General features: G+C 44.5%; 2 protein-coding genes across 2 annotated transcripts in view; one reads left to right on the top strand and one right to left on the bottom strand.

The window, feature by feature from the left end:
• The window catches only part of Rdh10 (retinol dehydrogenase 10), a 33,913-nt gene extending 28,921 nt beyond the window's left edge, over positions 1-4,992 (bottom strand). Inside the window, exons 1-2 of the mRNA XM_042665915.1 lie at positions 4,704-4,992; positions 2,956-3,191 (exon numbers count right to left, since the gene is read on the bottom strand). Coding sequence (XP_042521849.1) covers positions 2,956-3,191; positions 4,704-4,992 — 525 coding nt within the window. The remainder of the gene's footprint in view (positions 1-2,955; positions 3,192-4,703) is intronic.
• Positions 4,993-6,627: 1,635 nt separating this feature from the next.
• Positions 6,628-9,911, top strand: Rpl7 (ribosomal protein L7). The gene is made up of 7 exons (XM_042665925.1): positions 6,628-6,727; positions 7,426-7,534; positions 7,999-8,165; positions 8,702-8,839; positions 8,942-9,051; positions 9,213-9,422; positions 9,851-9,911. The coding sequence occupies exons 1-6, from the start codon at positions 6,714-6,716 to the stop codon at positions 9,419-9,421; spliced, it is 747 nt and encodes a 248-aa protein (XP_042521859.1). The 5' UTR covers positions 6,628-6,713; the 3' UTR covers position 9,422; positions 9,851-9,911.
• The last annotated feature ends 16,184 nt before the right edge of the window (positions 9,912-26,095 follow it).

The following is a 26,095-nucleotide window of genomic DNA, read 5'->3' as shown; positions in this document are numbered from 1 at the left end:
CTGAGTCAGGATCAACGTACTACTTGTTCATCTATGAAAACAGACATTAACTGCTACTTAAAAATCTCCTTAAGATGACCCGTTCAAATAACTGAATGAGCTCTTTGCCCAAATGATCTAGTTTTAAAATTCTATGGAGCAACTTGTTTTCCATACCCAGACACTCATTAATTTTTCTGGAAGGAAAATGGCACAAATCAAGGCCCATACATCTTGAAGAAGAAAAAAATATCACTACCTACTTATTCACCTAAAAGTACTACTGGAAGGGAAACAATTTATGTGGCTCTCAATGATACTATGTTGCCCTCCCATCCCATCATTGTAAGAATGATAAATTTAGTTGCCAAATTTCAGCTTCTCCAAAAGTTTGTCTCAGCAAGAAGTCACAAATGCCAACACTAAAATGAATTTTCTGACTCAATATTGAAAATAAATTCTTAAGTTTAGATGTTTAGGGGAAAAACAGCTGGAGAATTCAGGAGCCTCCCATATTTTAATATGAAGTGACGTCATTACTGCCAAAGCATCCAAGAACTCCCTAAGCGGTGTGTTAAGCAACATCCCAAGGCACAGAGAAGACGCTAGGAAGGTGGGTGTTCTTGCTTGGTGTAAAGAGTCAGTTCCAGAATGACTTTTCTGTTAGCAATTTGAGTCCATTTCTTCTTAATGTTAGAAAGTAGCCCGATGTTAGTAGTAGAGTATATCGATTTATGTGTATTTCAAAATTGAGGCTATGGATTTTCTGCACTTAGCACAGTCTAAATTAGCACTTAAGAGTATATATAGAACGGGTAGGAAAGATATGCCGCTCTCCTATTATAAATATTTTAAATGAAGATTGTATGGAATTTCTTTAAAATCTAGATTTATTTGAAATTTCACAAGTTAGCAAAATATTCATGCAGAGGAATAGTCAAGATGGTGAAACTTCAGAGTATGCCGGAGGTAAAAGTTTATAGTTAGGAAACATTTCATCATTTCAGTCAAAGGTTATTTGGAAAAAAAAACAAAAACCCAAACCAGTTCCTGTGCTTAACCCAAACCAGTTCCTGTGCTTCACCCTAACCTAGGAAGGACTCTGTATCCTTTTAAGGTTGGTGAGTTCTCTGAAATCAACAGTTCTGTGGTAGCTCCATGCCTTCATCCTTACCTTCCTCCAACTTCGGAAACGACATTCCACCTGCAGTTTGTTTGCCTTTTCTTCAAATGGAGGCTATTGGTTTTATTCAGAATTATGAATGGCCCAAATTCTTGATAAATGATATTGTCAAGTGTATTTATTTGGCCTTTACCCACCTAAACCACGTTTGGCTACTTGCTACGTGTTCTTGTGAACATGACAACAGCGAGGAAAAAAAAAGTGGGTTCTCCACACCCACTGTACCCAAGGGACATGCACATACACCAGCATGCATACGCTCAGACAGGACATTTACATTCCCTCAGCTGTGCTTGGTGAGCTCCTGACCCATTTAAAACACAGACGCAAATTAGCCCAGGTTATTTATATTTCATTTGTAGAGGTTTAAAAATGAGTTCAATAAAGCTAACGTTTTAAACTAAAACATTAAAATTAGCTTCTTCCAGGATCACATAAAAACCATTATACTGGATAAGCAAAATTTGAATAAGGACTTAAAAGTTTTCAAGCTGTTGCTAGAAAATTAATAAGATTTAATGTGACCTATTTAGGAGAAATGGTTCTTTGTTGTGGTCTATTAGAAGAGTAATTTACATATGGAAAAAATAAATAAAACCGTATCTTCTTAAATTTTCTTTCTTCTTTTCCCCTGGTTGCTGACAATTAAACTCAGGTCTTGTGTTTGCCAAGCAAGCACTCTTCCCCTGAGCTGCACCTTGGCCATCCAGCCTTTCTCGTCTCTACTTTATTGGATACTACTTGTCTATAGAAGTAAATGGAAATTATTAGGGATAAAAGCTTATAGGAACCCAACAGTGTTCATTTATAAGAAAATACCTATCTATCTTTATAGAAGTTAATTAAGCTAATAAGTTGGAGTTACGGGGGCTGGGAAGGTGGCTCAGTGGTAGAGCGCTTGCCTTGCATGCCTGAGGCCCTGGGTTCGATTCCTCAGCACCATATAAGCAAAAAGAAAAAAGCCGGAAGTGGCACTGTGGCTCAAGTGGTAGAGCGCTAGCCTTGAGCTGAAGAGCTGAGGGACAGCGCCCAGGCCCAGAGTTCAGGTCCCACAACAGGACCCAAAAAATAAATAAGTTGGAGTTACCTTGCGCCTCCTAAGCAGAAGTCCTCTGCTCTCATTCCTAGATACTATGCGGTAGCTTCTCCTGACTAGATGCTAACATCACTGAAGTGCCTGATTTACCTTTTCTCACAAACTCCCTTCCCCTCTATGTGGTCCTAACAAAGTGACTTCTACTCTCATGAGAGGTTCGTTATAAGCTGAGTAAGTCCTGAGATATCCTCAATCAGGAAGATGCCATGCACCCTGTGGACCGACAGTGGATGTGAAGTAACTGCTGGGGTGGCCTGGCCACTCCCAGTGGACCACAAATGCTGATCTCAGAATCTTTGGCACTTCCTAAAATGTGGCTGAATAGTAATTTGGAAGCCTAAACCCTGGCTTTAGGAATTCATAAGAACAACCAATGTTTTATAAACTCAACAAAAAGTAAAATAAACAAACCCAGGGGTTTATACTCCCTCTTGTTATTTTTATGGCAATCTTTCAAACTACTTTACAATGTTCACTCTTCTAGTCTCTCAAGAAATACTGAATTGGGGGAAGGGGAAGAAAGCAACGTTTTAATAGTAACCGACATACGATGTAATTCACCATGAGGGAATAGCTCATTAGTAGACTATGGTGAGAGAGTGCAGGTGGCTTTCAGGCTGGCACTGAGGTCTTTCTCCTTCCCAACCTTCTCATAGAGGAGGGCCCAAGAATGAAAAACAAGGATGTTTATATTTACCCAGAAGTGAGCGTGGCAATTGACCATCATGGTTCTCTCAATGAGCTCATCAGGACATTCCAGAAGGTGATGTCCAGAGACCACACCAGCATTATTGACCAGGACTGAGACCTCACCAACCTCCTTGCGGACCCTTTCAGCCGTCAGGTAGACATTCTCCCTCTTGCCCACATCACAGGTGTAGGTAAAAACCTGCAGGTTACAGTGGGGCAGAATTTCTTCCTCACCATTCCCAGCTGTCCTCAGAAGTCCAGATGAGGCGAAAATGGAACAGAGAAGGGGTACAGAAAGTGAGTCCCATGGCAATCAGTAGGACAAAGATCACACAAAACAAAAACTCAACAGTGAGCTTCAAATTTCTAACACCATAATGCTTGCCAATAACTGCACTTACAGCTGCCTTCCTCCCCCCCAAAGTCTTTGGGAATTACAGCAATTTACTGGAGAACTTTGCTTAGGGGAAAGCCATGTCATTGTGACAAGCCCAAATACAAGTAGACCACATGGGATCAGCTTGCTGCAGCTAAAGACACCTGCACAGAATTGACCTCAGCCCAGAGAATAACACACATTACACATTTGGAGGAGAGGCCAGAAACATCCCTTAATAGAAACAGAAAATCACTTTAAGGCTCACAAATCAAAACTGTAAATAATAATTGGAATTCATCCAGGCCAATTAATGAATCTAAAGTTTCTTGTGAAAAAGTGGAGGTTGCTAGTATGTGCTTACTAGGTAGCCTTTAAAAAGTATCATCACAAATCAACTTCACTTTTACCATGCAGGAATTCAAACAGCTTAAAACCCCATATCTCTTCCTTGGAAAATGAACAGTGTTGTCTTTTAGGCTTTTGGGGGTTTGTTTTGTTTTGTTTTTTGCTATTTTTGCCTCTTCATGCTAGCAGTGTAACATTTTTTTCACCTTAAATCAAAAGGACAAGTGCCAATAAGTTTAGTAACAAATGATGGCTGTGGGGAGGAGTGATGTCCAAGGCAATCCTCACCTAGAGTTCAATATTTTCCCTGGAAATAAAAAATGCAGCCTCAAAGCAAGAGCCATTGTCAAATTTCCTGGACCAATATTGGTGACTGGTTAGTCTCCACTTGGGCTTAAGAAAAAGTCTCAGATTCCTGCTAGTTAATAAGTATACAAAAAAAAATGCAGATCGGAGGGACCAAAATCAAGGAAGAAGTTTACAATGGAGCTGAAATTCTCCAAGTTCTTTCTCAAGGGGCAGTTGCATCTCTCCGGGTCTGTAAGTCTAAAGCACTATGGCTGGTGAAACAAGGTAATTATATTCCCCTGGCTAAAGTTATATAGCTAAATTACCAACACTACTCTAGTCCAAGGGGATGCGGACTAGACTAGAACAGACACACCTTCAGTCCATCCCGGGACAAACTTCCCAGCAATTCTTTACTTTCCTATCTCCCACTGCAGGTCAGAGCTAGATAATTTCTTTAGAATCCAAGTCTGTGGTCACAATGACCTCAGGATTTAGGAAACCCAGAGATGTCCCCAGAGTGATAGGATCTCCGTTGGAGCTGGGTCTAATACCGGGGAGATCGTGTTCTTTAATCATGGGGCAAATTCCACTCGCCTTCCAGGAGACCAGAGGGGCGTTCTTTTCCTCGAGAGCTGGGGTGCCGGTGACAGTGGGGTGTGAAAGCCCTCCCCGGGTGGAGGGACAGGAGGCAAGGAGAGAGGTTTGACCCAACAATGCTCGGGCGCGGGATCGCGAGTTACCTTGCAGCGCGGCGGCATCGGCCGCCTCCAGGTCGCGGTAGATGTGGCGCACCATGCCCGCCGTCTCCTCGTTGCTCTGCGTGTTAATGTCCCAGAGCACCAGCAGCGCCCGGCGCCGGGCGAACTCCAGAGCAAAGAGGCGGCCCAGGCCGCTGCCCGCGCCGGTGATGAGGCACACCTGGCCGGCCACGCTCTTCTCCTTGGGCCGCACCAGCCAGCGCGCCGCGGCCAGCACGAACGCCCAGAGAACTTTGAAAGTGACCACGAAGAACTCCACCACGATGTTCATCGCGACGCCGGGGGCCCCGCACGAGCCCTGAGCCCGGGTCTGCACCCACCCTGCGCCGAAGCAGCCCTGTGGCGAGTCCTGGGACGCTTGTCAAAGCGGCTGGGACCAGAAGGTTGCACCCCGCGCCCGCTTCCGAGGTGCCCGTGGGGCTGGAGTGCGCGGCGCAGCTCCCGGGTCGCGCGCGGGGCCACTCCCGCCCCGAGCTCCGTGCGGTGGCCCCCGGGCTGTGCTCGCCGAGGCAGCCACCCGGCTCGGCGCCTCCTGCCGGCGGTCGCCCGCCTGTCCCGGAGCGCCCCGCTGGCCGGTTGCACTGCAGCGGCGGTGACAGCCGCGAGTTAGGCGACGCGCGCTGCCCTCATGGCCGAGCCGTCGCTGCTGCCCGAGTGTCCCCTCCCAAAACCGGCTGCAGCGGTTTCCTCTCACCCCCGGGGAGAGATGCGTGGAGGACACCGCACCGGCCGATCGGTAGCCGCTGGAGTTGTCAACTTGACCCAAGTTGAGACAGGGTGGGAGAAGGGGGTGCAGGGCAGCGGAACACCAGGAAGGGGCGCCTCGCACGGTGCAGGCGAGCGCTGCCCCACCGCTCGCAGCTGCTCCCGCGGTCTCGGCTTCCCCGGCCGTGCGCTCCCTGCGGCTGTCACTCCGGCACCGGGCTCCGGAGTGCAGCGCCGCCTGCAAGCCGGAGCGCTCCTGGCCAGGTCTGAGCGGGCTCCACGATCGGCGCTATATAAACGGCGATCGGGAAGAGCCGGCGGCGGCATCGGCATCGGCCCTCCCTCCGCTCGGCCCTCCCCGCCCCCGGGAGCACCCCGCCCCCGGCCCGGCCCCCCGCCCGCCAGGCCGCCGTCCGCACAGCCCTGGCGGGGCAAGCCCCTCGCTCCGGCCGCGGCCGCAGCCTCCCCCCCTCCCTCGTCACACCTCCCACCTCGGCTCACGCCCCCTGCCGTGGGTTGCCCCGGCCTCCGCCGGCCGGGCCCCGCGGCCCGCGGCGCACCAGCCATCCTCCTCGGGTCGTATAGTCCTCACTTTCCCCAGTCTCACCACTCGTGTTAGCTAGGGGACTCCGGACGGCCCCGCCTGCGATCAGGCGCTGCGGTAGACAGCCCTGCAGTCTAGGGAGAGGACTAGAAGGACTTCGGCCGCGCGGCCAAGGGGGGGCGTGGTTGTCTGTAACTACGGGTGGCGGGGAGCTGCGGAGATCTCCAGTCCACAGTGACTTGGAATAGCACGAGCCGCTCGGGACGGGGCCTCCCATGCTCTCGTTCTCCCTTCTGGATTCATGATCACTGTGGCTACCTAGAACCCGGGTCAGGCGTCGCCCTCCCTCCGGGCAGGCCATGGAATGGTGCATGCCGGGACTCGTAGTTCTCATCTGTGAGGCGTGTTATTTGGGTCAAGTGAAGAGTGAAGTTTAAACCTGAGGCAGGCAAAAGCAACAGATGAGGACCCCGAACGGAAAGGCGCAGCGCTCTTTGCTCTCGAATTGGTCAAAGGGCGTGATCGATGCATTTACCTTTCCTTATGCAAACCTGAAAGTTGGTTGGAAGAGATTAAACCAGGCAATTCCTAATTTTACGCCTGCGGAGTGGGCTCTTAGTTCAGGGTTTTGTCGGGTTTTTTTCTGGCATAACCTAAGACACCTATAAGTCATGGGGCTTCATTCTCGCAGTCTTTAAGTGGACAGTGCGCATGCGCCAACTTCCTCTTTTCCGGCTGGAACCATGGAGGGTGCCGAGTAAGTTCTTTCGCATCTTCCGCAGAATCCTTCTCCATCCCCGAAACCCGAGGCCTTTATCCTCATTTTTCCCCAAATTGACTGTAGCTAGTGCCTTTGTCCACTTGTCTGTGTGTTTGTGACGCCTTGTGACAGCTGTGGGACTCCAGGCTAGGATGCGAAGCGGCGGCCTTGGTGCTGTGGTTTGGGATCTTCCAGTAGCGAGATGTGAGGGCAGAAAAGCGTGTGGAACCCGACAGTCAGGTGGAGTTGAGCCTTCCGTGGAAGGTCTTTGCAGAGACTAGCAAGATGTCTGGGTCGAATTTGGCTGGCTAGCAGTGGGCCTTAATGTTTTTCCCGTCAGGCCAGTGCGTTGGGCATGTGCAGCTTAAGACCTAAACCAGGGTGGTGACTACTAGACGACAAACGGTCGCCTTTCGCTAGAAGCGTCATGTACCAATTGTTAGTGTATCTTGATATTTTGTGCTAGTCTAAGGGCGAGACTTATGGCCTGAATGGGTGTAAGCTTATTAATGTCGTGCGGGATGGCTAAGGGTGTGTTAAAGTGAAGGTTACTGCCAGATTATATCTGATCAGAGCAAATAAGTTCCAAATAGAGCCAATGACCCTAGGTATGTTAAACAATAACTGCTGAAAGTACTCAGTACAAGCACTAGGAGGTTTTTGAGTGAGTAACATGCTTGGTTTGCTAATGACAGAGAGAAGAAAAAGAAGGTTCCTGCTGTGCCAGAAACCCTTAAGAAAAAGCGAAGGAATTTCGCAGAGCTGAAAATAAAGCGCCTGAGAAAGAAATGTGCTCAGAAGATGGTAGGTAAACTTTGGAAGGACAGGGCATTGTGTTTGGTACTGCTAAGGAAGTGAATGTTCTCTGAGATTCTTTATGTCAGTATTTGTCAAACAAGTGGGAGGTGCTTCCTAACATAGCTTTCTCAAGCTAACATAGGTTGTTACTGCTTGGGGCTGGGAAGGTGGCTCAATGGTAGAGTGTTTGCCTTGCATGCATAAGGCCCTGGGTTCGATTCCTCAGCATCACATAAGCAAAAAACAAGCCGGAATTGGTAGAGTGCTAGCTTTGAGCTGAAGAGCTGAGGGACAGCACCCAGGCCCAGAGTTCAGGCCCCAAAACCAAAAAAAAAAAAAATGAAATGTTACTGCAGACTGGAGAGAAATTTACAAGGGAATTACTGCTTTTTTTTTTTCTTTTTTTTTGGAACTGATATGAGTTGTGTTTGGAACTAGAAAATCATGTATAACTGGTGCTTGGTTTTCAGCTTCGAAAGGCAAGGAGGAAGCTCATCTATGAGAAAGCTAAGCACTATCACAAAGAATACAGGCAAATGTACAGAACTGAGATCCGAATGGCTAGAATGGCCAGAAAAGCGGGCAACTTCTATGTACCTGCAGAACCTAAATTGGCATTTGTCATCAGAATCAGAGGGTAAGTTGTGACTGCTTTTTGTTTTTTTTTTTTTTTAAGGGAAAGCTACAAATCCCTAGAGGAACTGTTCCTTCTGGGAGTACTGAGTGGAGTAGCAATGCTTTAGATGTAGCTAGAAAGGGTTGGGGGTATCTTTAAGTGTGCTTAGTTGGCAGTCCCTAGTCCCATAACTATCCACTCTTAACTGAGGGGATGGGTCTAAGATTTTTGCTCAGGCCTAAGCCTGCTGCCTAGCTTTGTTGATAGATGGCACATTTAACCATTCATGGGTAAGGAGTTAAGATTGCAGGCCTGGTGTCCTTTTTCTAAGGGTTTGGTTTTAAGCTGCATCCACACTCCTAAGTGTCCTGGGAGTTGATTTCAGAAATGGTTATAACAAATATTTCATAAATGTGAGTGATGATAAGGAAGTCAGGACCTTTTATGTATTCAGCAGACTGAAGGAAAACAGTGGTTTAGGTCTTTGCAACATGAGACTTCCTGTCTATAAAAATTGATAAAGGCAGATTAATATTTTTGCTCCCTTTTCAATGCAGTATCAATGGTGTGAGCCCAAAAGTCCGTAAGGTGTTGCAGCTTCTTCGCCTTCGCCAGATCTTCAATGGTACCTTTGTTAAGCTCAATAAGGCTTCAATTAATATGCTGAGGATTGTGGAGCCATATATTGCGTGGGGGTGAGTCTCCTTTTTTTCCTTTGGTTCTGTTTATTAAATTATGTAGCAAGATGGTTTCAGGTGCTTTTGACACAATGACTATGTCTGTTTTTCATATTTAAGGTACCCAAACCTGAAGTCAGTAAATGAGCTCATCTACAAGCGTGGTTATGGCAAAATTAATAAGAAGCGAATTGCCTTAACAGATAATGCTTTGATTGCTCGATCTCTTGGTAAGTTGTTTGAGAGTGAGTGATAATTCCTGACTTTTTGAGGTCCTTTGTTTTGCCATTAGGAATCTTTATGTATTCCTAAAACTCCTGGAAAATCCGTTAAAATTCAGTGACAAACCTTTTAAAAGACTTTTGAGACTGTGTAATCTTGTATTTTACAGGTAAATATGGCATCATCTGCATGGAGGATCTGATTCATGAGATCTATACTGTTGGGAAACGCTTCAAGGAAGCAAATAACTTCCTGTGGCCCTTCAAGTTATCTTCTCCCAGAGGTGGCATGAAGAAGAAGACCACCCACTTTGTAGAAGGTGGAGATGCTGGCAACAGGGAGGATCAGATCAATAGGCTTATTAGAAGGATGAACTGAGGTGAGGCTCCATGCTAGATAAGTACTAGTAACAGTGTGGTCTTGAATATTTTTTCCATTAGTTGATTGGGGACTTCAGTGCCTTTTAATCAGTTTTCATTGGGGAAAAATCTGTCATACAAGATGTTACTTCCTTTTGAGGACTTTTTGGTTTGGAAGAAACATCTTTATTTAAATGGAAAAAGTGGTTTAGTGGTAGAGTGTTTGCCTAGCATGCACGAAGCCCTGAGTTCAGTTTCCTCAATGCCACATCAAAAAGGTAGGAAGTGGCACTGTGGCCAGGCCTTGAGCAAAAGAAGCTCAGGAACAGTGCTTAGGCCCTGAGTGTAAGCCCCAGGACTGGCAAAAAATTGCTTGCATTTTATAATTGATTTATGTTCATTTAAGCTGCTAGAATTTTTCTTTTAATAATTTTTTTTTTCCTTTCAGGTGTCTGCCAGCTATTTTTGTAATTGGGTCTGTTAATAAACAAGTGATGATGGCAAATTAAGATGTATTGGTGATTCTTTTATTAGCCTGCCTCTACTTCTCCTAACTGTGCTGGTAAATCTTAATGTCCAGATAATTTAAATTGTTGAAAATTCCATATCTCAGACTTTGACTTTGCCTGCAAACTATCATGGATTATGTTATTCTCATATATGCTATGGATGTAAGGCAGTAAGAAATGAAAGTTATACCTGTGAATGAAAGTTATTTCAGAGTATCTTACTCATTGGTGAACTTACTAAAAAGTGGACATTGTTGCAAGTAATATGAAGTACATGGAATAAAAGTAGGCATTTTTACAGTCTTTGTTGATAATGCCAAGGATCTGATGAAATGGGAAATAAATACCTTGTTAGATTTCTTTTTGGTACTGTTTTATCATAGTTGCTCCATAAATTGGGTGTTTCTACTTAGAGGTATTGGAAATTTCTTGAAATTCTGTTTTCAGAAAGCTATTTCTCTCAAGTTTCTTTAGGGTCAATGAGTTCTTGAGAGAAGTCAAGATAACTTCATCCATGAGCAAGCCCATATTTGGCCAGAAATTTATTATCTTGGTGAGCTGTTGGTCAGTTTTTGTTTTTTTTAAGTTCTAGGTGTAGCCAGCGTTCTACATTGTGAACTGTGTGTATCCAGTGTTGAAAGATAGCTGTGTACCTAGTTGGCTTCACAGATGTATCTGTGTTGTACTACAAACTGAATTTAGTACCTAGGCAAATAGTACCATTTGAGTCATACTCTTAATTCTTCAGGTTAATTTTTAGAACAGTTTTAGGTTCACAGCAATAGTACAGGGTTTTCATATATCCATGTCCACACAACTCTTAATGCTGTCAACTCTGCCAATAGCAAAGTAATAGTTTGTTAGTGAGTTAACATTAACATTGAAAGTATAGTTTTTTGAGCTGAGGTATAGAGAGATTGAAGGAATGCTGGGATGCAGAAATGGCTATTCGTTGTACCTGTATGCAGACATATCTGCTTTTAGTTCTAGAGATAAGTACTTTGCATGGGAGTGGGGCAAAGGATCAGATGTGGGAGGAATCTGATCGTGGAGAACTGAAGCTCTTACAGGCACATTTCAGAGTGGAAGTAAGTAGGGGGAAACAGCTGAAGCCATTAGTTGACTGACTGCAGAGGAAAATGAGGCCATCTTGTATACAAGGGTAGAAGTGGTGTGAATGTTCTACCTGGTGACTTTAGATCCAATGCAAGTTGACACCTGTTTAACTTAACGCCAAACTCTTAAATATGCCATTATTTTGAAACAAAGTTCCACCAGAAGACTCAACTGGTACATAAACTAGGGATCTCTAATAGGTTCAAAAATAGTTCATTAAAATAATTTCCATACTTTTGGCAGTTCTGGGTTTTGAACTCTTGTAGTTGCTAGGCAAACCCTCTACCAGACTTGGTCCCTTGCCTTTTGACCTTATTTCTACTTGTGCCCTTTCAGAATTCTAACATTCTAATTCTTTCCCTGCCTATTATGTTACCTAGTGTTTGAGAGTTCATTAGTGGGTTGAGTGCTAGCTTTAGACTGATTGGATTTGTAACCTGTCACCTGTGAGGTTGGGGCTAAAAACTCCATCTTTAGTTTTCTTGACAGCAAAATGGGGAGAGTAGCATCCAGTTTCATGACATTAACAAAGATTAAGTGTTTCATGTATGTAAAAAAACTAATGTCGTGCACCTAATTTGCACAAGAGTAAATAAGAAAAGATCTGCTTTTTATGTGAGTCTGGTCCATAAGACAAAAGACAGTGAGATGACTGGTGAGGGATGTACAGGATAAGATGGAAAGTCCCATCCATTTTAAATAGTAGGCTGGACACTAGTGGCTCCCACCCATAATCATAGCTGCTCAGGAGGCTGATATGAGGATTGGGCTTCAGATCCATCCCCGAGCAGGAAAAGTCATCAGACATAATCCAGTTATAGAACCAGAAGTGGAGTTGTGGCTCAAAATGGTAGAATATTAACCTTAAGCAGAAGAATTTAGGCCATGAGTTCAAGCTCCATAACCAACAAAATTGAAAATAATAAATCCTCTTAACATTTCTAAAAGATACGAGTGAGGAATTTTAACTGGTTTCAAATCAAGGTGTCAGCAGCAGTACTATTTCTAAAGAAATACTTGGATCATATCCTGGTCTTCAAAATTCAGTTTGTATTTGGATACTTACATCTTTTTCTAGGCTTACTGCCTGGCTCTTGTAGTGACCTTTTGGTGACACTGAGCTTCCATGATAATCTCCCCATCAGAATCCTTAGTTTAAGTACATCTACAAAGTTTCTTTTATTTCTGCATGTATAACACCGTGTTTACAGAATTTAGGGCATGGGAATCTCATGGAAGAACTGTTTGACCTGGAAAAAGGTCTTCCTGACACCTCTTTGTGTTTTTATAGCCTAAGTGATTTTTTTTCCCTACTGCTTTTCCCAGCTACTCCCCAATATGACTTGGTTTTGAACTTTTCCAAACTCAACTCTGGGAGCTGGGAACCAGTGGCTCCCAACTAGTCTTCATTTGCTGGCACGTTGTCATTGGGTATTTGGTGATAAAGGACAGTATGCGGAGTAGTGGGGCATGAGTAGGTTTATGAGTCCGTGTAAGAGTGTAACGGGTTGGGGATTTAGCTGAGTGAAAGAAAAGAACACTTGCCTGGCAAGTGCAAGGCCCTAAGTTGTCCTCAGCTCTGCCAAAAAAGATTGGAGCACTGAGTTATAGCTGCATGCTATTAGGTTTAATGACATAGTAGGATATGTTGTGAATACAGTTTATGCTGTGTAGATGGAGATTCCACAAAGGAAAGCTGTGATTACTGCTTTTAAAGATTATCGGTAAGCACCACCACCACCATGTATTTTTGGTTAATTGCTTAAATAATCTACCTCCCTCTTAATGGAGGTACTGATATTCTTTACCTTTCATGTACAATCCATTTTTATGAGGTAAAACTTTTGGCCAGGAGAACAAAATTCCCGTGTGTGTGTGTGTGTGTGTGTGTGTGTGTGTGTGTGTGTACAAGTTAAATTTCTATTATTTGAGCTTGAAATTAAAGACTGTTCCTTTTAAATTAGTTCACTGTCATTTCTTCTGGGATTTATGTAATAAATTTTAAGAAAACATTAGGGCCACTCTTGAATTTCATTGTGTCAGGCAGATATTATGGACTAGATTTTCTATGGTCTATTCCCTTGGTTTTGCTCTGGTTTGAAAGTTTGCGATAATGTTCAAACTTAATTCCCAATGTAATGATAGTGAAGGGTAATTATGTTAAGAAATTATCCTTGTGGAGAGAATCAGTACCTACAGGTTTGCAGGTAAATAGATAGGCCCCTTTGCCCTTCTGCCAAGTAACAACACAAGATTAGGGCTCTCACCAAACACTTCATTGTGGAATTCGCAGAAAGTATAGCTGTAAATAAGTTTGTTTCTTAAAAACAGGTGCTTGAGAGCGGGGGAGGACAAATGGAGGGAGGGACAGAGAGAGGGTGAACAAATGTGGTAGTGGTACTAGACACTATGTTGAAAATGAACTATACAACTTGTGGGTTGGGAGGGAAGGGAAAAGCTGGGAGAGCCCAGAAAGGGGTGACATTGTCCAAAAACAATTGTACTCATGGAAGTGGTGCTGTAGCTCAAGTGGTAGAGCGCTCTCGCTTTGAGCTGAAGAGCTGAGGGACAGTGCCCAGGCCCAGAGTTCAGGCCCCACGACCAACAACAACAAAAAAAACTGTACTCATTACCTGACAATGTAACTAATCTGTGCAATTTGAAAAAAGTAGGTAGCTTGGATACCTAGTAATTTGAGAAAATACAGCATAAAAAGTATCAAGGTAGGGTGGGCTAATAGCTTCCATAATGTAATGTTAGCTACTCTGGAAGCTGAGATCTGAGGGTTTCCATTCAGAACTAGCCTGGGCACTGTCCCTGAGCTCTTTGGTTCAAGGCAAGCACTCTTACCACTTGAGCCACAGTGCCACTTCCGAGATCCTTTATCTCCAAATAACCACGGAGACACACAAAGCGAGAAGTAGAGATGTGGCTCAAGTGGTAGAATACCAGCAAAAAAGCTCAGTACCCAGGCTTTGAGTTCAAACTCTAGAACCTGGTCGACCCCCGCCCACACCACAGACACATTGAACTCTGCTGGTGGCTCAAGTTTATAATCCTAGCTACTTAGGAAGCTGAGACAGGATTGTGATTTCAAGCCAGCCCAGCAGAAAAATCCCTGTGGGCCCTTTTTTCCCCTGGGGGTGGGGTGGGGAGGGAGGCATCTTGTTTTGGGACTTCAATTGGGCCTGGGATCTCTGCCTGAGCTCTTTTGCTCAAGGCTAGCCCTCTACCACTGTAAGCCACTGTTCCTGTTTTCTGGAGCTGGATTGGAGATAAGGGTCTCCTTGACTTTTCTGTCCAGGCTGGCCTCAGAACTGTGAGCCTCAGATCTCTGCCTTCTGAATGGCTATAGGAATGAGCCACCAGCATGAAGCCTGAGAGACTACCTCCAATTAACCACTCAAAAACTGGAAAAGGAGCTGTGGCTAAAGTGATAAACACTAGCTTTGAACTAAAGAGCTAAGGGACAGCACCCATGAGCCATGACTGGGTTCAAGCCCCACAACTGACAAAAACTATCAATAGGAGTATTGTAGTAAAGAGGATATGAAAGATTTAAGAGGGGCTACAAATGTGGCTTAATGGCAGAGTACTTGTTTAGCATGCACAAAGCTCTAAGTTCGATTCCCTCAGTATCACATAACCAGAAAAGGCCAGAAGTGGTGTGTTGGCTCAGGTGGTAGAGTGCTTTGAGCAAAACGAATCTCAGGGATGGTGCTCAGGCCCCAAGTTCAAGCCCCAGGACTGGCAAAGAAAAAAAGGTTTAATATTTGATCACTTGTATTGTTTAATTCACACAATTCTGTGTCGAGTGGTTCTTCCCTTTGGGTTCCTGAAATTGAGTGTGTGTGTGTGTGTGTGTGTGTGTGTGTGTGTGTGTGTGTGTGTGCGTGCATGTGTGTGTGCATGCACATGCACATGTACTAGCACTCATCAATTGAGCCACTGTTCCGCTTCTGGTTTATTGGTGGTTGGTTAAGGGAATAAGGCCTTTCCTGACTGGGCTGGCTTCAAACTGCAGTCCTCCAGATCTTAGCCTCCTGCAGTTATGACTACTGGTATGAGCCACCAGTTCCTGGCCTCTGGAACTGAATTTGTAATTGGTTTGTGGATGGGCCCCAGGTTTTTGTTTTTTTGTTTTACTCTGGTTGTGATGAATATGTAGCCTAATCCTTTCAGGTACCACTCCCTTCTTCCCCTTTCCCCTTTAGCTTGCATAGAAACTTCAGTAGTAGGCTGGCCTTCTCCCCAGTGCTAGAATAGTGCGTACCACTTAATGTTTCCCTACCTCAGTATTTCACGACAAAGCTAATATTACATCCTACGTTCTAGTTTCATTTTCACCAGCTGATGTCGTAGATGAGAAGTATGTTCACAGCAGTTTTAGTTTGAGGAGGATCTGAAAACATGTTTCCTGGTGCTAAAAGCTTTGCCAGTCTTAATGGGGGCTCAGAGCCACTAGTGTGTCCAGTACTGATGCTGAGATCCTACTGTGCAGATCAGTGCTAGGCCTCAGAGGACGCAGCTAACTTCACAGAGGGACTGGGGTGGGCTGAGTGAAGGAGGCTGATCTTGCCACCTAGGTTGAGGTCGCTGGAGTAAATACTTGAAAATTGCAGATTCAAGAGTACTTAAGAAAACTTGGTAACTGAATCTGTCGATGAGACAGAAGCGGAGGTCCAAACCAGAAAGCTGGAATGCACATTACCGGACTGCCCTCCCCGGGGGGAGGACCCACGTTGGCCGACCAACCGTTGTCCACTCAGCCCTGTTCAGCACGCACCCCCTCCTCGGCTCCCCACCGCGTCCCGAGGACGCGGGAGAGAGCCCTACCAACCCAAGTCGGAGCCGCAGGAGCCGCAAGGGCACCGGCATCCACCTTGGCTTCGGACCCTAACTCCGGGTCCCTTTCCCTGCAGGACTGGCCCACTCCTGGGCAGACGCTTTTCCACCGGCCCCACGCTTCGGGTGCCTAGCAACCAGCCGCGTTGGCCCGAGGGCTGCAGCTGCGGGACCGGTGCCGCTGGCCAGGCGGGACCGGGCTAGACGGAGCGGCGGGCGCGCCGGGCCGCCGGCCGCCGAGCATGCTCGCCCCGAGGGCAGTGCCAGTGCCAGGGCGCCGCCCGCCTTCCCTTCCCGTCGCGGCAGACAGCTCTGCGAGGACGCCGCCGGCCTGGGCCGGGGACCCCCATCGCCGCCCAGCCGCCGCCGGTTCCCGCACTGCCCGCTGCCCGCGCTGCCCGTGCTGCCCGAGGAGCCGCCGGAGCCGCCGCAGCCGCCGTGCCCGCCGCCTGGGGCGCCGCTGGGCAGGCACGCGAAGAAGCCCCTCCGCTGGGTGGAGCAGCAGGGACAGTGAGTGCGGGCGGCGGGCCGGAGGGCGGCGGGCCGGAGGGCTGGAGGGTCGGGGCAGCCGAGGGCCGGGGCACAGGCTGGGAGCAGGTTGCAGGCAGGCGCGCCGGGTCGGGCGGCGGGCAGAGGGCCGGGGCACAGGCTGGGAGCAGGTTGCAGGCGCGCCGGGTCACGAAGGCATTCCGGGCCCTGCGCCTGCGGAGAAAAGCTGGCGGTGAGTAAGCGGGAGCTGTTTCCGCATGGGAGGGTCGCACGTGAGGCGGCCAACCGGGAATCGACCGGCCGGGAGCGATGGAAAACAGGTCCTTGAAGATAACCACTTCAGCTGAGCGGAGAGAAAGCGGGCCCAGAAGTGGGGAAGCGTGGAGGACCGAGGGAGTGAGCTGTGCGGGTAGCCGAGGGAGAGCCGAGACTGGCGGGCCACAGTCACTGTAGTGAGGACGGGAACTAACTTGCTTGTGTCGTGTGTCCACAGCCTGGCATGAGCCCATACGCGCTACAGTGCTTAGTAAATGTCTACTAAATGGCTGGCCGTATTCTGGCGTGATTGCTTAGATAAATGGGGTGCCATTTTCGGATTCAGCTAACAGGCAGACTCATTGTGAGGGGAAGATGCTTATTGTAGCTACACAGGAGACTGAAGTTTGAGAATTGTGGTTTGCAGTAACTGTGAGCAGACAAATCCAAGATACTTAGCTCCAACTAACCAGCAAAAAAGCCAGAAGTGGAGACGCGGCTCAAATGGTAGCACTCCTTCCATGACTGAAAAAGCTAAGCGAGAGTGTAAGGAGGCCCTGAGTTCTAGCTCAAGTATCAGCAAACCCTACCAAACTGAAAAACAAACAAAAACATTTGTGATTCAGACCCAAACATGACAATCAGATGAATAATTCTGAAACTCGAAAGGTCTGGAGTAGATTGCCTGTATATTTCAAAAAAAATAAAATAAAAGTTTGATGACTAAGAATGTAGCTTAATGGTAGAGTGCACTAAGAGATGCATGTTCTTTGGAGGATTTGAATTCCTGTCAAATCATTGACAGGGAAACTTTGTCACTGGGTATTTTGAGGATTAAATGAAGTCATGTCTTTAGCGTTAATCTTTTTCCACTAACTCCTACATAGTGGATATGGTCCGTGGTCCAGCTCCTTCTTGATGCTGGTTCTTTTGGATGATCAGTCTTTCCAGGCACTCCTCCAACTTTTCTTCATCTTCCTACATTGCATATATTTAAAGATATATCTAGCTTTCTCAAATCCCCTTGGTCAATTCTAATGTAGATTCTGGCTTTAATTCTGATAACATTTTAGCTGCTAACCATTGCCTACTGCTGGTCCAGGTTATATGTCCCCAAGGAATGTCCTAAACTTTGTCTAAAACAAAGTTCTTAACTCACTATCCCCAAATCTAGCATGGTCAACAGCACCAGTATGACTCCATAATTCTTGTACCCCCAATTCACAGTATCAGTTATCTTTGACATATTTTTTCCTTGCTAAACCTTCCACATCCAATCCATTGTCAATCTCTTATTCTCACTGCTGCTACCTTAGTTGAACCACTCCAGGTTATTATTAATAGCTTCCTAACTCTTCTCCTTAACCCCAGGCTCTGTTACATTAATCTTCCAAATGTATAATAGTTACTAGACCACACCCACACCCCTCTTCCAAAACCTTCATTGGCTTCCCATTGCCTAAAGAAGAAAGCATAAACCACCTGATTCTGTGTTCAGATTTGTCTGTAATCTGATTTCCAGGCTATCCTTTCATTTGATTAGGCTCTCAAAATGCCCTTATCTGAATCCTTCTCTTCAGGCAAACTAGAATCTTTACATTCTATTTTCCATGCTGGAATGCCTCTATACATACTTCTGCCCATCTAAATCCTACTTAAATTTCCTTTCTTCCATTTATTTATTTATTTTCATTTTCATTTTCATTTTTTCCAGTCCTAGGACTTGAACTCGGAGCCTGGTCACTGTCCTTGAGCTTCTTTTGCTCAAGGCTAGCACTCTACCACTTGATCCATAGCATCACTTCTGGCTTTTTCTGTTTATATGGTACTAAGGAATTGAACCCAGGGCTCCATGAATCATGCTAGACAAGTACCCTACCACGAAGACACATTCTCAGCTCACTTATTTATTTTTGTTAATAATCTTTAAATAGTTGTACAAAGGAATTGCCATGTAACAAAGCAGTTTATTAATACAATGTAACCCCTTTCAACATTCTAACCGCTCTCCCCACCTTCTTGCCTGCCTTTTTAAAATTTGTAGTATTCACATTGAATTCTTGACTACATTTGCCCACTTCTTTTCATTCATCTACCCCTCTCCCCTTGACAAGTACCCACCAAGTCTTTTTTAAATCTTAAGATGTTATCTTTCTAATGCCTATAACAATTTCTGGTTGTTTTTTGTTTTGTTTTGTTGCTGCTGTTGTTGTTGTTTGTCATGGGGCTGAACTCTGGGCCTGGGCACTGTCCCTCAGCTCTTCAGCTGAAGGCTAACTCCCTCAGCTCTTCAGCTGAAGGCTAACACTCTACCACAAGACCTCTTCCATTTTTCTGAGTGGTTTATTGGAGATAAGAGTCTCCTGGCCTTTCCTGCAGGGCTGGCTTTGAACCTGATCATCAGATCTCAGCCTCCTGAGTAGCTAGGATTACAGTTGTGAGCCACTTGTGTCCCACGGTTTTTTGTTTGTTTGTTTGTTTTTAGGTTTGTTTTTTTTTTTTGCCAGTCCTAGGCTTGAACTTTAACTCAGGGCCTGGGCACTGTCCCTGAGCATCTTTTGCTCAAGGCTAGCACTCTACCACTTGAGCCACAGCACCACTTTCAGCTTTTTCTCTTTATGTGGTACTGAGGAATCGAACCAACGGCTTCGTGCATGCTAGGTAAGCACTTTACCACTAAACCACATTCCCAGCCCTCCCATGCTACCTTTTACTACTAGTAAGCAGGGAAACTGACAGCCATTTCAAACTAGCTACAGACCTAAATCACTCCTATTCACCAATGGGTGAGCAACATATACAAAAAGGAAGAAGTGGATATCCGTAGCCTTTGCTCTCTCCAAAGGGTGCATAGTTCAAGAAAACCCAGAAGTTCAGATTAGCAGAGGTAGTGAATATCTACCCTTGCCTGTACAACCAGTCTAGCAGAGAGAATACACATTTTTTAACTTTTTTTTTTTTTTTGGGGGGGGGGGGGTCTGGTCGTGGGACCTGAACTCTGGGCCTGGGCGCTGTCCCTCAGCTCTTCAGCTCAAGGCTAGCACTCTACCACTTGATCCACAGTGCCACTTCCGGCTTTTTTTCCCCTCTGCTTATGTGGTGCTGAGGAATCGAACCCAGGGCCTCATGCATGCAAGGTAAGCACTCTACCACGGAGCCACCTTCCCAGCCCCATTTTTTAAACTTTATAAGACTTAAAATATTGCTGATTGGTTTCTTGATTCATGTACAACTTTTTCTCTCCTATTAAAATTATTTTCTTCTGTTCTCTCTTTGTCTCATGATGGTGGCTTTCACTTTTCACTTTTCTCCTCTTCACATTTTAGATATTCTAACTAATTTTGTTTCTCACTTCCCATTTTCTTCTTTCTTATTTTTTCTTTTCTGTCACTTGTAAAACCTGTGCTTTGTATTATTTCTGACCCTGCCATTCCTGTGATTATTAGAGTTAAGTGTAGTCAATCCATAATTTTTTACCTTATTTCTGTATGTTTCACTGCTATTAGTTGTCATTGCTGTTTTTGTTTCTCCTTTCTTTGGAATAGCTGGGATTAAGTATAACACAAATTATATTGTGTAGGTAATCTAGTATTGAGCTATAAGCTTGAGTGCTAGAATAGGTATATTCGCATTTGTGTAAATCACCCCTGATCAAATTTCAGGGAATATTTTAACTCAAAGAACAGGGAAGATTAAAAGGAAAAAAAACAAAGTTGATGACCATACTACAAGTAGACACAACTGGGGGTTGGGTGAAGATCTGTTCCTGGACATATACTTTGATAGCAACAGCAGAGAGAAACAGAAAAAACAAACACAAAACAGAAAGGCAATCAAACATAGAAACAAACTGTGGCCATGGCACCTAAGTGAACACAAACTAGGTTGCTCCCATATCCCTTTAAACTACATATTCTTGACATAAGTAGTGGAGTCATTACAGAGGTTGGACCCTAAGACTTTATGGTCTGTAGCTGGGTTCACTGCTGATTTTCTACCAGTATTTTTAAAAAATTAAAAATAGTGCTCCTCAAATAATTCCCTTAAATAAGATTACTTCTAAATTCATTATACTAAGGGCAGTATTAATGACACTGATACCAAAAACTATATAAGGACAGAACAATAAAGAAAACTATAGACCTATATCCTTGAAAGCATATATTAAAAAAATACTGAACAAGACATTTGAAAGCAGAATTCATCAACACAGTAAAAAAGTTCATTCACCATAATCACATTTATTTTACCCCACGGTGGCAAGGACTAGATCAACATATAGTAATCAGTTAATGTAATACAGCACATAAACAAAATCAAGGACAAAAATTGTGTGACCATCTCAATAGATGCAGAAAAATATTTTGAGAACAATCCTTTTATGATAAAATCAGCGAAAACCTAGTTGTAGAAGGAAAACACCTAATAAAGGCTATATGCAAACAAGTCGTAGTCAATACCATATTGATCTGGGGAAAAGTGGAAGCATTTCCTTTACAATTAGGAATAAGACAAGTATTTGTACTTCCATGCTCTTATTCATTAGATTGACATTGTAGGCAGAGTAATATAAGCCAAGGCAATATGAAGAAATGAAAGGGATACCCTCAAAATGTCAACGTTCAAAACCTCCTGAGTCTCAAAGTGAACTTGTAAGCTCCTGTAAAATCAAAAGGACAGTTGCACACTTTTGGTATGAAATAGCATGGAGTAAACATCACTATTCCAAATGGGAAGAATAGGAGATAGTGATGACAGATCAGAACAAAGTAAGACTGAAATCTAGCAGGGCACACATTAAATCTTGTAGCATGTGGCAACATGGTCTAACCTTTATACATGGCCTTTTCAGTCGCAGCCCACAGGGCCTTGGGCTGACTCTGCTTGTTGCCTCAGCAGATTTTCCCTGTTCCTGAGTCTGCACTGCAGCTTTGGCTTCGCCTCACACCCTTGGGCTTCATCCTCTTACATGCACCCCTGCTACACATTGCTTGCCCTCCCAGGTCTAGCTTTGAAATCTGGGTGGAAGCTTCTAGAACCATGTAATTCTTGCATTCTGCATGCCTGCAAAAACACCACCTCATAGATAATGCCAAGGTATGTTACCAGCTCATGCAATTGATGCCAGACCCACTTGGACCGTGGCTGCATGGTTCCTGAGTACCAGGATAGCTGAGCACAGTGAGTTGAGTCCTGGAGAAACAATTTCTTAGGTGAACTTTCATGTCCAGGATGCTCCAAAAGTGTTCCTTTTTGCAAGGGAATGTCTTTCACATGAGTTTACAATTTACAGCCTTGATTCCTAGCCACTCAGGAGGCAGCAAAAAGCAAGGCTGGAGTGTGTAGTTCAAATGGTAGAACGTAAACTTAACAAGTGAGAGGCCTTGAGTTCAATGTCCAGTACTGCCAGGAAGAAAATTTTAAAAAAATTTAAAACCTCAAAACATTAAATACCAAAATAACAATCCAGTCAAAAAAAATGGGCAAATGAGCTGAAAAGACAGGTTTAAAAGAAGTATAAGTAACTAAGAAAATGTGCAATATCCTTAGCCATTAGGGAAATGTAAATCAAAACTACAGGGAGAATCTACCTCATCACAATCAGAATGGCTAGGACACACAACGAAGAATTGGTGCAGATGTGGGAGAGGATAAGGAATCATTACCATGAGTGGAAATGCAAACCAGTCCAGCCATTATAGAAAAGTCTGGAGGTTCTTCAACAAAAGAAGAAGAAAAAGGGCTGGGAAGGTGGCTCAGTGCTAGAATGCTTGCCTAGCATGCATGAGGCCATGGGTTCGATTCCTCAGGACCACATAAGCAGAAAAAGCTGGAATTGGCTCAAGTAGTAGAGCACTAGCTTTGAGCTGAAGAGCTTAGGAACAGTACCCAGGCCCAGAGTTCAGGTCCTACAACTGACAAAAAAAAAAAAAAAGAGGGGCTGGGAAGGTGGCTCAGTGGTAGAGTGCTTTCCTTGCATGCCTGAGGCCCTGGGTTCGATTCCTCAGCACCACATAAGCAAAAAGAAAAAAGCCGGAAGTGGCTCTGTGGCTCAAGTGGTAGAGCGCTAGCCTTGAGCTGAAGAGCTGAGGGACAGTGCCCAGGCCCAGAGTTCAGGCCCCACGACCGGACCCCCCCCCCCCAAAAAAAAAGAAAGAAAGCCAAAAGCGTAATTACCATATAATTCTGAAAACTTTGGAGTAGGTTTCTGAAGGAATCAAGTTCAGCATTCAAAAGAGATACCTATAATATATCCATATTCATATTCATTATGGCATGATTCATATAAGCAAGTTATGGAATCAATCTAGATGTCCATCCATTCATGAGTGGGTATGGAAATGTGTTACAAATGCTCAATGGACTATTATTCAGCTCATATGGATGAAATTGTTATTTGCAGGAAAATAGATGAAACTGAATATCAGCATGTGGTAATTGTGTGGCAAAATGTAAACAATTTAAAGACATGCATGTCCTCAAAACTGTTTTTACCTGATACTTATTCTTTCTTAGAAAGCTTCATAAAATAAGCTAGTAAAAAAATCATCTGGGAATGTGGCTTAGTGGTAGAGTGCTTGCCTAGCATTCATGAAGCTCTGGGTTTGATACCCCATCAGCACCAAACAGAAAAAGCTGGAAGTGGCACTGTGGCTCAAATGGTAGAATGCTAGCCTTGAGCAAAAAAGAAGCACAGGGACAGTGCCCAGCCCTAAGTTTAAGCCCCAGGACTGGAAAGGAAAAAGCAGCTTTATACATACATGTCCTGACCATTCCTGACATTCTAGTATTTTCACTGCACTTTATCTGAAATAAACTTTGTTTGCTTGCTTACTTGTTATCTGAATCTCCTACTAAGGAGCAGAGAACATAAATTATTTAATTCCTTGTTACACCTCAGTGCCTGACAAAACTGGCATTCAGTATAGTGTTCGTTTGAATGGATTAATAGATGCATGAATAGTGAGTAAGTAAACAAACATTTAACCTTTTCTTCTAGTTCTAAACTAGGCAATAAAATAGCAATCTTAATTTTAAAATACCTGGAATATTTTTAAACCAAAAGAATTTTTTTAAATACATTCATATTTTGGGGTTGTCTTGAAAATTTAGTCATTATTTTATAACTATTAGTTTTAAGCACTTAATTTACCATAACTCTGATTCTCATTCCTATAACCTGAGAACTTTAGTTTTAAATGAGTTCTTTATTGCCCAACCCAGAGCAGACACATGTATATGTACTTTGTTCTTTTTATTATCTCTTCTTAGATGAGTGAAGAGTTTTTAGTGGTCTTTTTATTAGTCCTATAAAGTATCCTTAAATTTTCTGTTTCCCTTAGTAATGGTACTGTTCATGTTTACAGGAAACATCAGGCCAAAACCACTTAATTCTTCAATATTTCAGTACTTTCCTGAAATCATATATACTATTAAATGTGGACTTGAGAAAACAACTTTTTTTTTTTTTTTTAATTTTTTTTTTGGGTCCGGTCGTGGGGCATGAACTCTGGGCCTGGGTGCTGTCCCTCAGCTCTTCAGCTCAAGGCCAGCGCTCTACCACTTGAGCCACAGCGCCACTTCCGGCTTTTTTCTTTTTGCTTATGTGGTGCTGAGGAATCGAACCCAGGGCCTCAGGCATGCAAGGCAAGCGCTCTACCACTGAGCCATCTTCCCAGCCCGAGAAAACAACTTTTTATTATGTAAAATTTCAAACACAACAAAAAATGTAGAAATAGCTGGATACTGGTAGCTCATCCTTGAAATCCTAGCTACTGAGAAGGCTGAGATCTGAGGATTGAAAAAATTTGAGACTCTTATCTCCAATTAACCATCAAAAAGCCAGAAGTGGAGCTGTGGCTCAAGTGGTAGAGTGCTAGCCTTTAGCCAAAAAAACTCAAGGAATGTGCTCAGGCCCTGAGTTTAAGCCCTCAGGGCCAGCTCTCTCTCTCTCTCTCTCTCTCTCTCTCTCTCTCTCTCTCTCTCTCTCACACACACACACACACACACACACACACAGTAGGAATATCAGAATAATAGATTCATGCAAAGTGGTGTAACTTTCTTTAAAAAACAAAACAAAACAGAAAAATGCCAAATCCAGTCTGGGATGGTCAAAAATGCAAGTGTCCCCTGGAGGGAAGTAGAGCTTACTGTTAGCCTCTAATTGCTTCTGTCCTGGAAGAGGGGCTTCTACAAGGGAGAGGATTCTTGGAGTTGAAAGAATGTTGTCTGGCTGTTCCACCTCTATAAATAAAGAAGTTCCTAAGACAGAATCTGGATTGTGATCCTATGAGGCCTTTAAGAATTTACTAATTAGGGGGCTGGGAAGTTGGCTCAGTGGTAGAGCGCTTGCCTTGCATGCATGAGGCCCTGGGTTCAATTCCTCAGCACCACATAAGCAAAAAGAAAAAAGCCAGAAGTGGTGCTGTGGCTCAAGTGGTAGAGCACTAGCCTTGAGCTGAAGAGCTGAGGGACAGCGCCCAGGCCCAGAGTTCAGGCCCCACGACTAGACCCCCCCAAAAAAAAGTAGTAATTATAATTTACCCCATATCTCAGGTTTGTTTTGTTGTCATTTTCATCATTGCTGCCCTGTGGTTGTCTTGTTTTCAAATCTTTAGCAACAAATCCTGTGAAATCAAAAGAGCTTAAGAGCTTGTCTTCAAGAACATCAAAGCATGAGCTACTCTCAGCACCAAGAACAGAGAAGGTGGGGGCAGGAGTAGAGAATAAACCTCTGAGACTTAGCCAGGGCCAGGGCCAGATTACTTGGCAGGTCAGGTTGGAGAAGCTCAGCACACACATGGGCCCCCAGTACCATGTCTGGTTAGTATTGTCTCTTTGCCTTTGCTGCGCTTTTTGGGTTTCCCACCTTGGTTTACAGCCTCACCACTATCTTGTCCGCCATTACTCTTTGGCGTCCACCCTTACCTTTAACTGCCAACACTGCCCTTTTAGGCAGATCCAAGATTTCATCACCAAATCCCCTTCCTTCCTTCCTTCCTTCCTTCCCTCCCCTCCCTCCCTCTTCTTTCTTTCTTTCTTTCTTTCTTTCTTTCTTTCTTTCTTTCTTTCTTTCTTTCTTTCTTTCTTTCTTTCTTTCTTTCTTTCTTTCTTTCTTTCTTTTCTTTCTTTCTTTCGTCTCGTCAGTCATGGGACTTGAACTCTGAGCCTGGCACTATCCCTTAGCTTTTCAGCTCAAGGCTAGCGCTCTACCACTTGAGTCACAGCACCACTTCTGGTTTGGAGATAAGAGTCTCACAGACTTTCCTACCCAGGCTGGCTTTGAACCGTGATTCTCAGATCTCAGCCTCCTGAGTAGCTAGGATTACAAGCATGGGCCATCTGCACCATACCAATCCCTTTTATTTTAAGCTTGTTTTCTCTGGTTACAGTAATAATATCACCAGAGTTTGACCCAGCTTGCTAGTAGGAATAGGCTTTCTTGTAGACAGTTCATCTCTCTCCTCCATCTCCTA

This window comes from Dipodomys spectabilis, unplaced genomic scaffold, assembly GCF_019054845.1.
Source record: "Dipodomys spectabilis isolate Male_0828 unplaced genomic scaffold, ASM1905484v1 ptg000015l, whole genome shotgun sequence".
NCBI lineage: Eukaryota > Metazoa > Chordata > Mammalia > Rodentia > Heteromyidae > Dipodomys > Dipodomys spectabilis.
The sequence above is the reverse complement of the archived record's forward strand: the minus strand, read 5'-3'. Positions and strand labels throughout refer to the sequence as shown.